The sequence below is a fragment of the Rhinolophus sinicus genome, linkage group LG07 (assembly GCF_036562045.2).
Source record: "Rhinolophus sinicus isolate RSC01 linkage group LG07, ASM3656204v1, whole genome shotgun sequence".
In the NCBI taxonomy this organism is placed as follows: Eukaryota; Metazoa; Chordata; class Mammalia; order Chiroptera; family Rhinolophidae; genus Rhinolophus; species Rhinolophus sinicus.
The window spans coordinates 11,703,751-11,720,387 of NC_133757.1; the positions used below are offsets into that span (position 1 = coordinate 11,703,751).

A 16,637-nucleotide genomic window follows, 5' to 3' on the forward strand; every position below is an offset into this window, starting at 1 on the left:
TGGTCCTCAAGATGTCCCTGTCCTTCCCTGGAACTTTCATAATATGTTACCTTACATGGCAAAAGGGACTTTGCAGATGTGATTAAAGTAAGGATTTTTGAGATGGGGAGATTATCCTGGAGTACCTGGGCAGGCCCAATGTAATCCCAAGGGTCCTAATAAGTGAAAGTTGGAGGCAGGAGGGCCAGGCACAGACTGGAAAATGCTGTGCTGTTGGCTTTGAAGATGGAAGAAGGTGACACCAGCCAAGGAGTGCAGATGTCCTCTGGAAGCTAGAAAAGGCAAGGAAACGGATTTCCCCCTGGAGCCCCAGAAGGAACACAGCCCTGCAGACACCTCTGTTTTAGCCCAGCGAGACTCATTTCGGGCTTCTGACCTCCAGACTATGAGGTAACAAAATGTTCAGGTTTTAATTCACTAATAAATTGTCATTAAGTTTGTAATACTTTGTTACAGCAGCAGTTTGGAAGCGATAGATACACTGTGCAACCACCACACCAGGCAAGATACAGGACATTTTCATCATTCCAGAAAGTGCCCTTTTCCCCCATCCCAGTCTATATCTAAGCATCCTGTGAGATGACCATTGTTCTGACATCTTTAACCTTAGATGTGCCTGTTCTTGAACTTCACATAAGTGGAATCATGGAGTATTAACTCTTTCACGTCCAGGGTCTTTTATTCAACACAGGGGAGGGCTTTTGAGGTTTGTTCATGTTGTTGGATGTATTGGTATTTTGTCCCCTTATTACTGCTGAGTAGTATTTCATTGTACATCTGTACTATACTTTGTTTATTCATTCTCCTGTTGATGGTGGTTCCATCCTGTTCCTGTTGATGGGTTGGTTCCAGTTTTGGGTGATTATGAAAATGCTGTTAGAACAGTCTGGAACAAATATTTTTTGTGGACTCGTACACTCATTTGTCTTGTGTAGAATCCTAGTAGTGGAGTTCCTGGGCCACAGGGTGGGGGGGTCTGTTCAGCTTGAGTAGAAACACGGGCTGTGAAACTCAGGCACGAGGCATCCTGGCTGGCTTTGGGGACTGCGGGCTGATGGCCATCCTGCTTGTCCACAGTGTTTTTGGGGGTGCACACATGATGGTGGGGAGCCTTCTCTGGTCCAGGGCAGTGGGCTTACTGGCCCTCAGATGGAGATTCAGGTTGAAAACCTCAGTCAGCATGTGTGCACTCTGGGTCTTAGAATAGCAGGTGAGCTCATGCTTCTCCAGCATCTACTCTGTATCCACCTCAGTTCTGGAGTTTTCTTATAGGCCTTCCCTTGTGGTCTCCACGCAGCCCTGTGACAGGGAACAGTTGTTCGCCCAGTTTGCAGCTATGAAGACAGGCCTGGACAGAGCTGTGTCTGGGGCAGAGCAGTGAGGGTGGATCTGGTGTTGTCCTCCAGCCCAGCTAATGCTGAGTCCGTGGTACCATCCCCCATCCCTGGAGGAGTAGCTCAGGGCGGTGTCTGGTTGGAGGGCAGCCATGAGGGTCAGCTCTTCCCTTGGGAAGGACAGGGAGGCCTCTTCTCCCTGCAGACTGGTGTACGAGTCAGGCCTGGGGGATGGCAGATGGCCTCCCAGATGGCAGAGAGCACAGCCCAGCTGCTGCAGTGGGTTGCACGGGGGCAGTAATGATGGGTGGGGCAGTGATGAAGGGCTAATGGGGGGATCTGATTGGTTTAAGCCTTAGATCTGACACGAAGGGCAATAGAGAACCAGAGTAAGTGCTTGCGGCTGGGAGAAACCTGATGAAGTTGGTGGCTGTGATGTGATCCAGCCTGGAGGCAGGTGCAAGGCCCTCTGGGAAGCTCTCCATACCGCCCTGCCTTTGCTCATGCTGTTCCCTCTGCCTAGTGTTCCCTCCCCATCTTGTTCACTCAGCAAACTTGCCAGTCAAGCATCACTGCCCTGGGGCTGCCTCTCCCACTTCCAATCCTGCTGTGCCACTTACCCACGGTGTCTAATAAAGCATGCAGAATAGAATTTTACCATGTTCTTAATTACAATATTTACATTGAAACCATGTGCTCTGTTTTGGTCGGAGAACTCCTAGTTGGATTCTCATGAATTAAATACACACGTGGTGCACGTCCACTAGACAGGAGTAGTGGCGGCACGATGGGGCTGGGCAGAGGAGGGTGGCAGCAGGCACTGGCAGGAATGGGGCTGTGTGCATGGACTCTAGTTGCCTCGCTGGTGGACTTTGCAGGTAATGCTGAGGTGACTGCCCTGTGGTCCACTGCCTGCGTCCACGTCTCATGTTTAGCTTCTGCAGCTCTTCTTGTTCCCCAACCCAGAATGTCCCCAGGGTTGTACCCACACCATCAGGACCTTCGCAGACTCGGTCTGTGGAGGAAGAGGGACAGGGAGACGAGGGTGAGGAGAACCGGCCTGTGCGGCCATCCCTGTGGTCAGTCTGAGGCGTTTCTGCGGATACCTCCCAGAGGAGGTCACCTCCCGGAGGAGGGAAGGTCACTGCCCCGCAGCCCGCCGGACATTCCAGGCTCAGTAGGGGTTTCCCTGCAGGGAGTCCAGCTGGGCTCTGTGTCTGGCGCATTCTGCTCTGCAGAGGAGATGGCTGCTGATTAGCTGAGTTCCAGATGGAGCTGTTACAGATGACAATGAAGTCAGAGAAGGGTCCCTGCACTTGTCAGGCGTAATGAAGGGGTGGGCCCGCGTCCTGGGAGGGACATGCCTGTGGGACAGTAGTGATGAAAAGCCACAGCCCGACCACCTGGGCTGATGGCTGCCCCAGATTCCTTCCTAAGCCGGAGCCTGGAGGCTTGGCCCTCTCCATTGGCGGTGAGGGTGCAAAGGCCAGTTCCTTGGACCTTGATTCTTGCCCACCGGGGCACTGCAGGGGCTGGCACGGGTTCTGGGGCTGAAGCCCACTCGTGGCACACTGCCCCTGTGTGCACCAGGTGTGTGGGCATCCATGAGTCTGATGATTTTGGCAGCTGGGGCCATATGTATGGCCTCCCCGTGGCCCTTAAACATAAATGTGTGTTATTTCCTGGGGTTCATACAGTGTATTAAGTGGGGAGGCCCTGCCAGCCCCATCATGCTGTGTGGCCTTAAGTGGGCCATGGGGCACTTGGGGGGGCTCTGTGGGCCCCGTGGCTGGGAGTTTCCCCACGCTGCCCTTGGAGTAGCCTGAGGAAGTAAACCCCGTTCCCCAGAAAGTCCATTTATTTTTCTTGGGAAAAGACTTTGAGCAAATTTGGTCCTCGGGGGGAATTGTTCATCGGTTTTCTTTCTCTGCTTTTATCTCCCTGTACCATTCTGGAAGTAGATATTCTATTTTAGCTCCTTTCAAGGGTAGTTACTCTTCAAATTTTGCAACGCATACTTAGCAAAGTCTGAAGTTAATATTTTAACCCAGTTTACTAATTCTTTGTAAGAATGTCAGTCCATCATTGAAGGTTTTGTATTAAAACGGTAAGAATGTGGGATTTTAAACTTACAAAGTCTTAAAATGCCCCTGAAAGGACTTTCTTTCCTGCCTACACGGAAGTCTTCACCCACCATATGAGGAAAGTTCTGTGTACAGATTCCAGGGCCACCTGTGCTGAGAGCACTGAGTTCCCAGGGGCGTCGGCATCCTGGGCAGCTCCCCCCACGTGTGGCCCCTCAGAAGCCCCCTCCAGGCTGCAGTGGACAGTCCACGCTTGGCCTCCCCAGGGCCTCTTTTGAGCCTCTTGTAGCATTGGCCTTCTCTTTTCTTTGATCTTCTGGAAGCAACAATTTCTCAGGCAGGTTCCTGAACACCTTCCTGCCCCCCAGGACCCTGGCTCAGGGGCAGCTCGCATGCAAATAGTTACACAGAAGAATGTTTTAATGCTGATGCAGTCGGCTCTCCTGGCAAGTTGGGGCTGTGACTCCTGCCAAGGGCTCGTCATGGCTCCAGGTTATTGGGCATCTTCTCCGAGCTTTTATTGTGGAATATCTTGCAGCTGCTTATCCCAGGAGAAGCACCCACACGTCCTCTGTCTGCAGCTCTCTGTCAGGATGGAGCTTGGCATTCAGCTCTGGCCAGCCGGCAGCTTCAGAGCATCGAGGGGAAAAGTGAAAATACAGATGGTGACTGGGGCACTGTCCCTGCTCTGTGCCCGTGTTCCTGTGTTGCCAAAGAGCAGGGCGTCTGGGGAGAGGCCAGTGCCAGCTGTTGTCCCTGGCCCGGTCACAGAGCCTGGTTGGCAGCCAGCTTCCCCACTGGACAAGTCCCAGGAGAACTGCTACAAACTGCCAGGCAAGAGGTTGGCCTCTGCCAGACGGAGGGAGGAGTGGGGGAAGGGAGCAGTGGCCAGGGGCTGGGGTGACTGATGTCCACTCCCAGGGAGGAGGGCTCTGTTCCTGAGGGCAGGAGGGACAGTTTTCCTTACAGGGAGGTTACCTGCAGCTGTGTGATTTTTTTTTAATTGAGATATAATTCACGTATTATAAAATTCACCATTTAAAAATATACAATTCAGTGGTTTTGGTTTTTAGTACATTCACAAGGCTGTGCAACCATAACCACTGTCAAATTCCAGAACATTTTCATCACCCTGAAAAGAAACCTCACGCCCATGAGCAGTCACTCCCCATTTCCACTCCCTCCGAGCTCTGATTTCTCACCGCTTTCTGCTGCAAGTTGCCAGTGGTACAGACTCAGGCCGGTAACAGAGTCCAGGAACCTCGGGGCTGGAATGTGGTGGAGGGAAGGACCTCGAGCCTTGAGGACTGACACACACTACTGTGTTATTTCAGGAAGATGCTCAACCTCTCTGTGCCTTGGTTTCATGGTTAAATTAAGCACGTGGCCATTTTCTCAACAGCATTTGGACCAATTTGATGATGATGATGGTGGTGGTGATAATAAATAACATCTGTAATTTATGGAGTGCTTGTCATGCACCAGGTCTCACAGGCACTATTGTATTCATTTGTGTGTTATTTTACAGCAATCCTGTAAAGTATATCACCATCACCATGATTCCTACCCACCCCCATTTTCCAGGTGAGAAAATCAAGGCTCTCAGAGGTGAAGCAGCTCGTCCAAGGCCATGCATCTGAGTCCACGCTTTCCTGACTCTGAACTTCTCTTATCAGTAGCTCCTCCCTCACCTTGCTCTTTGGATTTGAAGAATTTGGGCTTTTGAAGTGGAGAGCGCTGGTTGGCTTCAGTGCCCAAGGAAGCACAAGCCACACAGTCTTCTGAGGCTGGAGGCAGAGACAGCCGGCCGGCTGGGGCTTGGGAGAGCCCCGTGGTGGTGACCTCCTGACTTGTTTGCTCATCTGCGAAGTGGGGATTTATGTTCAGATCTCTTAGTAGGTTCATCTTTCGAGAGAAGTGATCCCTGTGTGAGACCTGGCATTGGATGGAGGGCAGGGGTGCTGGCTCCGAAGCCAGCCAGGTTGCATCCTGACAGTGTGGGCTTCTTTCTTAGCCCTCTCGGCCTTACTTTTGTCGTCCATAGAATGGTAACAATGACAGTACCTCACAGCCCCCTAACATGGTGGGGTTTCATGAGCTACACTTGCAAAACTCTTAGCTTGGCGTGAAATGTGCTGACCATGATGGCTTTTCCGATAGATTTCTGGGTTTGTACCTGTCTAATAGGTTTCAAATTACTAATTTGAGTTAGGATAAACTTGCCTAAGCACCTAAAGTAGAAACTAAAGTACATACACATCTGACCCCACGAAGGAATTCAGCAAATGGTGGGTGGGGCTGTTATTTATTTCAGAGAGTTTCTCGTGCATTCCCTCCTTGGTTCATTGAAACACAGGGATAGAGACACTGAGGATACGGATTCCCACATCTCAGGAGAAGATATGCCTGGAGAGAGGTGAGGTAGCTTCTCAGGCTCTTGGGCATCCATACCTCTGCACCTTCGCTACCTGCCATGCCCGTATTCTGCATTATCACCGGGAGCCATTTTGTTTTCTGTACCTTCCTCTAAGAACCACAGCCAAAGAGCCAACTTTGGCTTTGCTCCTGTTCCTAACTGCCCAGGTTTGGAGGGGACGTGCCCTTCACCCTGCGGCCCACGCTGGCTGTCTGCCTGAGCTGGAGGACACGTAGGTCCCCTCAGGACACCCCCCTCCCCCTTTGGGAGACTTCAGAGCTTGCTGTTTTAGTACAGAGGGTCACAGGGTGATGCCTGACATTGGTATTTCAGCTCGCCATGCCTCATGGGGGTGAGAAGATGCCAGGGCCTTCACTGAGGCTTCTTGCATCTCCCATAGGGCCTTGGGAGTCAGAACCAAGCAAAATGGGTGTGTCCTGGTCCTGAAAGAGACCCCGCCTCTCTGCAGGGCCAGGCTCCGGTTTCTCTGAACGTGGAGGAGCCTGGCAGTGGACAGGGGACAGACTTCTGCTTCCCTCGAGGCCCCGGGTTTGCAGAGGGGTTTCAAAGGGCCCTGAATCTGAGGCTGGGCAGGAGTCCACCTCAGAGTGGGAGCCACGCGACTGGTGGCTGGACCCCTGCTTTGCTATCTCAAGGGGGCCGGGTGGGGCCAGCAAAATTCAGACTCCTTCAAAGACTGTTTAGATCTGTCCCAGCAGCCTCAGCCCCACGGAAGCCAGCTGGACATGTACCCCTCACCCACCCAGAGATTGAGGTCTGAAACACTCCCAAGCCTTCGGAGTCAAAAGTGTATAGGTTGAATGCGTGCCTATTCTTATTGGTTAGAGCATTCATTTGACAAATGTGTCTGGAGTTGCTAGCCATGTGTGGGCCAGGTGCTCTGATTGATACGCAGCATAAGGAAAATAGCGTCTTGTTCTCCTGAAGCTAGGAAAACAGACATGTAACTAGTACCTTAAAACAACAATTTTTTTTTATTATGGAAAATTTAAAACATATACAAAAGTTGGGCAAATAATGTATTGAGCCCCCATGAATCTCTCACCAGCTTCAGTCATTATCAATTTGTGGCCAGTCTTGTTTAATCTCTACCCATCACCTCCCTGGTATTATTTTGATGCAAATCCCAGACACCATATTGTTTCATCTGTACATATTTCAGAATGTATCTCTAAAGGATAATGACTCTTAAAAATTGCATAACTACACCATTAACAATAATTCCTTAATATTGTCCACATCTGGCCCGTGTTTATAGTTCCAGTGGTGTTATAAATGTTGTAAACTTTTCTGTTCGTTTGAATCATGACCCAGTAAAGGTCCGTGCATTGCGGGGACTGCAGTTGCTGTCTTTTAAGCCAAAGCAGTCTGCGTCTGGGGCAGATCAGACGGCCTGGGAACTCATTAGTGTGCAGGTTCTCCACTGGCCCAGATGGAGACTTGGGTGTGGGGCCGGCACTCTGTTTTCACAAGCACTCCGGTGAGTCTGATGCACGTCAAAGTTTGAAAACTTCTAATCTATGGTTTCTCCTCCTCCTTTTCTGTGTATTTTCTTTGCAATGTATTTCTTGGAGAAACCTGGCTGTTGTCCATAGTGTTTTCTCCTGTCAGGGTTTTGCCAGTAGATACTGGTGCTGATGAACAAATTCCACTCTCCTCTGCACCCGGGAAGCAGAGAAAGCTCTCCTCCCACTAACAGAGGGGGCTGACTTTGGGGGGGGGGGGTTCCCTGGAGGGTGAAGCAGCAGTAGGGTGCCCTCCAGGCAGGGAAACAGCATGTGCAAAGGGTTGGAGGCCTGATCAAGCACAGATGTTCCAGGATCCATGAAAGGATTTGGTATGGCCAGGGATGGGGCAATGGAGAGAGATGAGGGCACAGAGGGGGATGGACTGGACCGCGAGGGGCTTAGGGCCCAGCAATGTGCTGGACTTCATCCTGTGGGGGGTGGGAATCAAAAGGCCCTGGCACGGTTCAGTCATATGAGCAGTCTTCAGTTTGACCAGATGGCTCAGACTTCCTCTTATCTATCCATTCTTTCCTCCATCCATCCATCCATCCATCCATCCATCCATCCATCCATCCGTCCGTCCTCCCATCCGTCCGTCCATCTGTCCGCCCATCTGTCCGTCCATATGTTCATCCATCCATCCACCCAGCATTTATTGAGTGCCTGTGACATGTCAGGAGCTGAGGAGTCAGAGATGAAGTAAGACGTGGCCCTGCCCATACGAGCCCAGTCTGTGGAAGAGAAACCAGGTGCACAGAAGTATCTTAATACTGTGTGTCGGGTGATCTGGTGGAGCCCTTCCAAATACTGAGTGTGTTGGGCAGGGGGCTTCGAGATTGCTGAATGTAATTCATGAAAATTAGTAGGAAGACCTGTTGATCTAGGAAGCGTTTCCTCACCTCCTGCAGCTGTTGCCTGGACACGTGTGTGCGCCTGTGAACCTGTGGTTAAGACAGATGTGAAGTGTCCTACTCATCCTCTGCGATTGAAGGGGTTCGGGGACCTCACTGTCTCTTGGGGATCCCAGCCTCCCCAGTTCTCTCTCACTGGGGCATCTCTTCTCCTAAACCATCTGGGGAGGGCTGTTCACTGGCAGATGCTGCCCAGTGTCAAGATGGGCCAGTCATAGCCCCCCCATTCTTGGCTGTGCCTGGTGCTGTGGTTTCTGCTGCTGCAAATGCTCATTTCCATAATTATTATTTAGCATTTGGAGAGCAGCTATTTCACACTAGGTGTTCTTCGCAGCCAGGAGGGTGTCCCAGTTCATGCCAATAAAATTTCCATTTAGTCTGGACATCAACCACGATGATTTAAAAAAAAACACCCCATAAATTATTTATTGAAATGGAACTTCAGCTTACGGTAATAATGCATTAGTTCAGCTAGTATGAAGCCTGTTATAGGGTAATAAATTTTTTTTATTTTCCTTCTTAAAAGATATTTGCCAGTAACCTACTCATGACCTTGAGCTGATCCATTTTCAAAGATGACACTGCAGGCCACGCAGGTGAGGAAAGAAAGGGAGAGCTGTTTTTCAAATAGCCTGAGTTTAGGCACTTGTCAGCAAATACTTGTCATTTCACAGCCAGAAGGAAAAAAGGAATGAAAATATATATTGCATTTTTTAATGCATAAGGACCAGACCTTAAAAATCCTTTTGAAATTGAGCATTTAGTTGATACATACATAAATCTGAAAGCAAGAAGGCCTATTTGGAAAAACTGGGGAATTGCTATTGTTGAGACCGCCTGTCATTTCACATGAGCCTGGAGCCTTATAATAGAAAGGCAGGCCAATGGTTCTGTCTTCATCTTTGAAAATGTTGTATTTATGGAGCAGGATCGATTTTATGTAGCTCAGAAAACCTACGATTCTGCTCACGGCCATTTGCTGACTAATGTCTCCAGCAGAGAAGAGCAACGAGCAAGTTCATGCATTATGGCCATCTTTGACATTCTCTTATCAAGACTGTTTTTTATTTTAAGAACGTCTGCTTTGATCAAAGCCATTAGAGCCAAGAGGAAATAAAAATGTGTCTGAATTTTACGTCTCGCGTTTTATAGCAGGAGCCCCGCTGAACCTGCCGTTTAATTCCTATACCATGAAAGCAAGTGTTGAATCTTAACGTAACAAATTAATCTAGTTTCTCCTCCACAACCTAGTTCTAAAATATCCTTCAGCAGGAGACTTGTTGGTCAAGTCATACTTTTACTTATTTATATCCTCTTCTTTGCTGCAAAAATATTTTCATACCCCTCCTTGCTGCAAAAATTATTATAAGAGGATCTTGAAGAATGTGTTGGGGAATGGGCCCCAGGTTAAGAGTGAACCGACAAACCCCCGTATCAACTTACTTTTATATGCACTAAACTAAAGATGATTGCACAGTAAGTGTACCAGACAGAAGTGATGTTAAATTACCTAAAACTAATAACAAAGGACACTTGACAATTATTTTCTGTTGGTTTACCGGAAAGCTTCAGGGTCTCTTTCTCCTCAGCATAAGCCATAGTTATGTGGCTAATAGTTTGCATCCTTGAAATGTTCAGTGTTTTTCCAATTCTGTGATATGAAATCATCAGCTCCCTCTGTTACTGCATTTCAGGGTGACTTAGTGCTTGAAAGGGGAGACGCTTTGACTGTCTATTTAATCTGGTTGGAATAGTAGAGCAGGTATTTCTTTAAACTCCCAGTTCCCTGGGCTCTGCCCTTGACTGCACTGCCTGGTAAAGCATTTTTCTTTAATCTCTCTTTTACCGGTCTTCTCACCCTACCTCCACGGATGGGTCTCCATTTCTTTTCATCAGCTTCCTTTCTCTCTTCCAAGCTTGCACTCTAAAAATCTCTATTCTTGTCAAGCTTTTAGCTTTGCCTTTCTTTCTCTTCTGCTGTTGATGTACCCAAGTCACCCTGTGTGTACTGAACTGGAATATCACATAGGTAAGAGCAGTCACAGGGCAGATGTTATGGTATTGGCTTTACAGAGAAGCATAAACAGAGCTGCAGCTACTGACGGTATTTTTTACAGTGGATAATGGCCTGTGTTAGCCAGGACACACGGCATGTACTATGTACACATGGACATTTCATGTATCAACTCTCTCCTGTTATCTATTAGCTTAGATCTGTCAAATATCCATGGATCAATAGATAATATTCCATGGACCCCATTGTTTATTCCTAATCACTTACCTGTGGAATGAGAACTCGCAAGCTTGGTTGGGGCTATTAGAGGCTAAAGTAGGCTTTTCCATATTCTTTTCCCCGAGAGTGTTTGAGTATCACTTTGACATCCTAAATAGTTAAATAAAGATTTTTTAGCTGGAGAACAAAGTTGCCACTGCAGGCTTTGTATATTCCTGTGCTGGACTGATGCACATTAAGTGATGAATTATCTTTGATTTGAGATATAATGGAGCTCTCGATGTGGGTGTGCATGATTTGCCTGTATCTATAAAAATGTTTCTCCTCCAGGCCTTCTTTGCAGATCAGTTTTAAATCATTACACAATGAGCTGCATTTTAATTTCTGATGGAAAAAGCCTGTGAAGTTCAGTTGCCTCTAGGCCTGGCTGAGTGATCAGCAAATCAAATGATTTATTTGGTGTCTAAGGGGTGTGTGGGGGTGTGTGGGGAATTGGGGATGGGGTGGGAGGTACAGGGAGAACCCCTCCACATCCTTGGTTCTTGCCCTCAAGTATCCTGGAATCCTCCAGGGGCCCAGGGCATATGTTCAATGTGTGGCCCAACACTTGCTATTTTGCAAGTCAGTGGGACATGCTCGGAGAAGGGTTGAGTGATGGGATAATTAGAACCAAGCAGACAGCGGGGTGGATGGTTTGTCTGTGGATAATAGCTTGTTTGCTATTTGCCAACACCAGATTTTCTGGGCAATTAGACATTTGGTTTCTTCCAAGACCTTCTGTGCAAATGTGGACACATGGCCGCAGGCCTTCCAGGTAGCAGGTGGAGAGGGGGAGGCGCCCAGTGCAGGATGGTGTCTCTCTGCAGGCTGCCCAAGCAGCCGTGGGCGGGGCCGACTTCTCGCCAACAGGTGGAAAGGGCCATCTGACTGGGTCTCCTAGTGGTGAGGCCACATCCCCCCTGCTTTTATAGAAGGGGGTGCCCGAGTGGTAGGAGATGAGCAAAGAAGGTGGAGTTTAGCAGGCTGGTCCAGGAGCCAGCTTATGTCTCCTCTCTCGCAAGAGCACTGAGCTACGAGTGCTAATAGGAATTGAAAATCGCTTCTCCCTCTCAAGCTGTGCAAGTGGATTTTTAAAAAAATTATGATCTATTTTATTTTATTTTTTTATTATTAGATTCAGGTGTACAAAACAATGTCATAGTTAGACATTTATACCCCTCACAAAGTGATAACCCCCCCACCCCCAATCTACTACCTCTCTGACATTGGAAGTTGATTTTTTTTTATTGTGGTAAAGTATATATAACGTAAAATTTGCCATTTTAACCAGTTTTTAAGTGTACAAATCCGTGGCATTAGTGACATTCACAGTGTTGTGCTACTATCACATTCTCTGGTTCTAAAACTTTTACATTATCTTAAAACAAACCCTGCACTCCCCGTTCCTCCGTTCCCCCAGCTCCTGGTAACCTCTACTCTACTCTCTATGGATTGGCCTATTCTAGGCATTTCATATAAGTGGAATTATACAAGTTTTGCCCTTTTGTGCCCAGCTTATTTCCCTTAGCATCATGTTTTCTAGATTCATCCATGTTATACCATGTATGGGAATTACATTCCTTTTTACAGCTGAATAATATTCCATTGTATATATATTTATATAGCACATTTTGTTTATCCCTTCATCTGTTGATAGATACTTGGGTTGTTTCTAATTTTTGGTAATTGTGACCAGTGCTACAGTGACATTCACATACAAGTACCTCTTTGAATCCTTGTTTTCAATTCTTTGGGGTAGATACCTAGGAATGGAATTGCTGGGGCACGTGGTAATTCTGTATTTGACTTTTTGAGGAACCACCAAACTTTTCCACAGTGGCTGTACCATTTTGCATTCCTACCAGATATACACAGGTTCCAGTTTTTCCACATCCTTGCCAACGTTTGTCATTTGTACTTCTTTTCTATTAGAACCGTCCTGGTGGATGTGAAACAGTATCTTATTGTGGTTTTGATTTGCATTTCCCTAGTGACTAATGAGGTTAAGCATCTTTGTATGCTTATGGACCATTTATATGTCTTCTTTGGAGAAATGTCTGCATCCTTTGTCCAACAAGTTCATTTTTTTTGCCTTTGTACCTACTTGCTTCTGCGCTTTTCTCCCAGAGTTTGGACTTGAGCTTCATCAGGAGGAGACCATATACGTGCGGGGGGCAGGTGACTGTGCAGATTTGAAGCTTCACGTTCAGTCTTTCATGATTTATTTCATTCCGTCAGCCCGTTTGGCATCCACTGTAATGATGCTGTTTGAGTTCTCATCAAAAAGGAAAAAAAATTAGTGCGTGGGATTAACCCCAGTGATTTGACAGCAGAGGCAGATGGAGCCACTCTTAGTGTTTCTCTAGAAGCAGACAGGCCTTTCTCAGACACTCACACCCTCTGGGCTTCCTGGACCCAAGTCTTATTTTAGCAAATTACCCATGCTCTCCTCCCGGGTATTAGACCATGTACTGAATGGAGCAATATTTGCAGAGCACCCTGGGTGGCACCTGGTATTTGTAGGTGCCCAGGGCCTGGCCCTCGTCTCTGCAGCAGGAGCCCCCAGTTCTTGATCTGCTGCTCTGCCGGCCCTGCCAGTCCTGGCCAGCGGGCAGGGAGAGCAGTGTGGAGCTTCCAGCACTGACCCGGGACAGCATGGCTTCTCCTTGGGTGCACACTCCTGGGGGAGAGCCCCCGGGCTGTGCCGAGGGTATAGCGAATGTCTGGGCCTGATTACCAGCAAGAGCAGTGGGGCAACTGACAGAATGATGTTCATGCACCTTGGCTGTTGGCTCTTCTCCGGTTTGACCTTGTATCTGTTGTGGGGCTCCGACTACGGGGTCCAGGAATGCTAATCTACCTGTGTTTCTGCTGTGGTTTTTCGTACTGCATGTCAAAACCTTCAGTATCACTGAAGAGAGATGGGTTCCCCAGGTTCTGGCAAGGTCCATGCCAGAGGAAGGGAGGAGGTGACTGAGGCATGCACTACCATGGAAGTTCTTTCTGAAAGGTGCACTCATGTGCTATTTTCTTATGATGGGGGTTGTTAATCATTGGGGTGGGGTCCTGCACCCCTTGGGGAACCTGAGGGCTGTGGATCCTCTTTCAAGAAAAATGCATGTAAAGTTTTACACACCGTCTCAGGTGGCTACAGGTTCCTCTAGTCCATCATGGAGGCGGGGTTAAGAACTGGCTCTGGAGAGGGGAGGAGCCAGGAGCTGAGGTGATTTGTGGACTGGGCTTCATCTCTGCTACGTGGGAGGCCTGGTGGTCTCTGGGAGAAAAGCAATGTCTCTTCTCTTCAAATTTTAAATACTAAATCCAAGGGGTTGCTGACATCTTACCTTTAAGGTGGGGTCAGCCTGGCCCACCACCTCAGCCAGCTTTCCAGAGGCAACACTGCCCTCAAGAGCAAAGCCGTGCAGCCCTGAATTCTGATCGCTGGGCCGGCCCCTACCACCTCTGAGGAGTGCATTTTCTCTTTTCCTTTCAGAAACGGCCCCCACGTCTGCATATTCATCTCCAGCCCGGAGCCTGGGGGACACAGGAATCACACCTCTGTCCCCTTCCCATATCGCGGTAAGAAATGTGTACCTGGGTGTGGAAGAGTGTGTGCTGATAACCTTGGCTTTCAGGGTCAGCTCTCACGAGGCTGCTGGGCAGCCCCTCACATTCATGGTGTTCGTGGTACCAGCCAGGTGGATCCTACCAAGCCCCTTACTCACTCTGGGCCTGGTGGGGCTGCTTCTCGAGCTGTTGGCCTGGGTGGGAAGCATGGACAGGGTGGGAACAGCCCTTTAAGATTCAGGGCTCGGAGTCTGCGAGGCACCTTCTTGGAGGGAAGCAGCCACATCTGGCCGGGGAATCTGAGAGGTAGTGGCTTTGTCGACTGTGGTTAATTGCTGTGTCCAAAAGTCTGTGGCTGTGTAATTGCTTCTGCAACAGCTTGCCTGGGAGAGGAGACCTGTGCAGGCATGTGCTTGCAGTGAGGGGGGCTGGAGATGGGGCTATAACTCCCACTCTATCCCTCACTGAAAGGGTGGATATTGTGGGCAGCTGTTCAAGGGACTTACATGTAGCCAACCAGGGAAAAGTACCAGGAGAAAAGGGCGGCTTTGCACGAACGGCTCAGATCTGGAAAGACCCCTCTGAGAAGAACTTCAGAGCCATCATCGGGTAGGGGCGCCAGCCGGTTCTGGTTTTCCTGGAACTGTCTGCGTTTTACATGGGAAGTTCTGCATCCTGGGACTCCCTCAGTCCTGAGAAAACTGGGACGCTTGGTCACCTACAGCCAGGTCCTGTGGTTTTCAGACTCTGTACCCTGAACGTTCCCCGCCACCTTGCAAGTGTGGGGATGACAGGCAGAGTGAGGAGAAGCCAGATGGGAGGGGCCCTCACCCCTGCTCTAACTAATACGTTCCAAATCCAAAATTTATTGTTTTGATCATTTTTAGTTCTGTGAGTATTAAAAAAAGGTCTATACCGCTTTTAAAAAAGAAAAGCTTGGAAACCTGGAATGGTCTGACTTACTCACTTGACAGATGACAAAGGCTCAGGGCCCTGAGGGGATAGGACTCACCAGGGTCATGTGGTTATGACAGGAACAGGCAGAGTCCCTGGTATACCGAGCGCTCCTTTCATGCATGACACACCTGAGCAGGTCACCTGGGAGATGCACAGGGCACAGCTGGTAAAGCCCTCTGGGCAGTGGCTGCAGGTCTGCATGGGGGTTGGGGAGAGCAGTGGGAGAAAGAGTGTGTCACATTGGGCTTCTGGCCCTGATGGTAGAATTTCCTGTAATTAGCTGCACTCATGCAGTTGATAAAAAGAGTGGTGGGCAAGCTGTAGGCAGGTGCCCTCTCCCCAGGGCTCACCCTGTGACAGACTTGAGCCAGAATGTGCAATATCTTGTCTGCAGTGGGCACACAGCTGGGCTGGGTAGAACCACCTGGGGTATCTTCCTGAGAGCCAGGCTTGGCCACCCCTCCCCCCGTGCCTTACTCAGTGTATCTGCAGAACGATGCTGACCCGAACGTGTCAGAGCAGCCGACGTTCCTCGTGGTGGTGGCCATTGACTTTGGGACCACGTCTAGCGGCTACGCCTACAGCTTCACCAAGGAGCCAGAGTGTATCCACGTGATGAGGTAAGTGCTGTGGCAGGGAGGGCAGGTGCTGGCACCAGTCACTGCACCTATGGAGACTTGGGGGAGGGTCTGGGGGTGGGGATGAGAGGAACTAGTTCAATGAGCAAGTGAATGGCACTTAGTAGGCCTGGATTCTGGCCCAGCTTGGCCCTAACTCACTGTGCTACTTTGAGCAAGCCACTTCTGATCCCTGGGCTCCAAGTTCCTGGTCTATAAAGGTGTTGCTTTAATTGTGACTTAGTTGGTTTGGAGAAGGGCCTGGACAGTGTGTTTGAAACCTGGCTATGGTGATTCCAGTGTGAAGCCTGGAGAAGAGGCCCCGATTTACGGGCTGTGTGTGGTAGAGGAGATCCAGGTGCCGGTTTGGCCACTTACTGTGTGACCCCAGGCAACTGCTGAACCATCTAAACCTCAGTTTCCTCATCTGTGAAATGGGGATAATGGCAATACCTGCCTCACAGGGTGTGTATGGAGATGAAATCAGATATCCTGTGAGGTGCTTATCACGGAGTAAAATATAAGCAAGAAAGGTGCCAGTTCTTCCAAGTGAAGACACGTCATGGGATGACAATGACCAGAGCAGAAAGCACCATGTCTGAGAAAAAGCAGAGTGGGGTGAATTTCAGCCAAGTGAATCTAAAGAGTCACTCACCCTGAAGTTGGCCTGGGTCTCCTGGGCCGGCGCTCTGTACTCAGGACACTCCCTGTACCCCACCCTGTGCACACAGCAGCCCAGCACGTTCTCTCGTCACCCCATCCACATGTGACCAGCTGTCTGTGAGGACTCTGGTCTGTCCAGCGCGAAGCCGGCTTCCCTGGTCAGCCATGGCCTTCCTGCAGAGCCTGTGGCCCCTCGAAGCTTTGGAAGCCAGGAATTTATCACCCGAGTTTCCAGATCTAAGGGTGGCTTTGAGCATACATTGTGATCGGCAATTCCTTCAACTGGT

The 16,637-nt window shown here is 49.2% G+C and overlaps 1 protein-coding gene across 6 annotated transcripts in view; it reads left to right on the plus strand.

The window, feature by feature from the left end:
- HSPA12A (heat shock protein family A (Hsp70) member 12A) overlaps window positions 1-16,637 on the plus strand; it is a 143,736-nt gene that overhangs the window by 98,693 nt on the left and 28,406 nt on the right. For all 6 annotated transcript variants that reach the window (XM_019725245.2, XM_074338990.1, XM_019725244.2 and 3 more), the window contains 2 exons: window positions 14,040-14,125; window positions 15,563-15,690. In XM_019725245.2, the coding sequence (XP_019580804.2) occupies window positions 14,040-14,125; window positions 15,563-15,690 (214 nt within the window). The remainder of the gene's footprint in view (window positions 1-14,039; window positions 14,126-15,562; window positions 15,691-16,637) is intronic.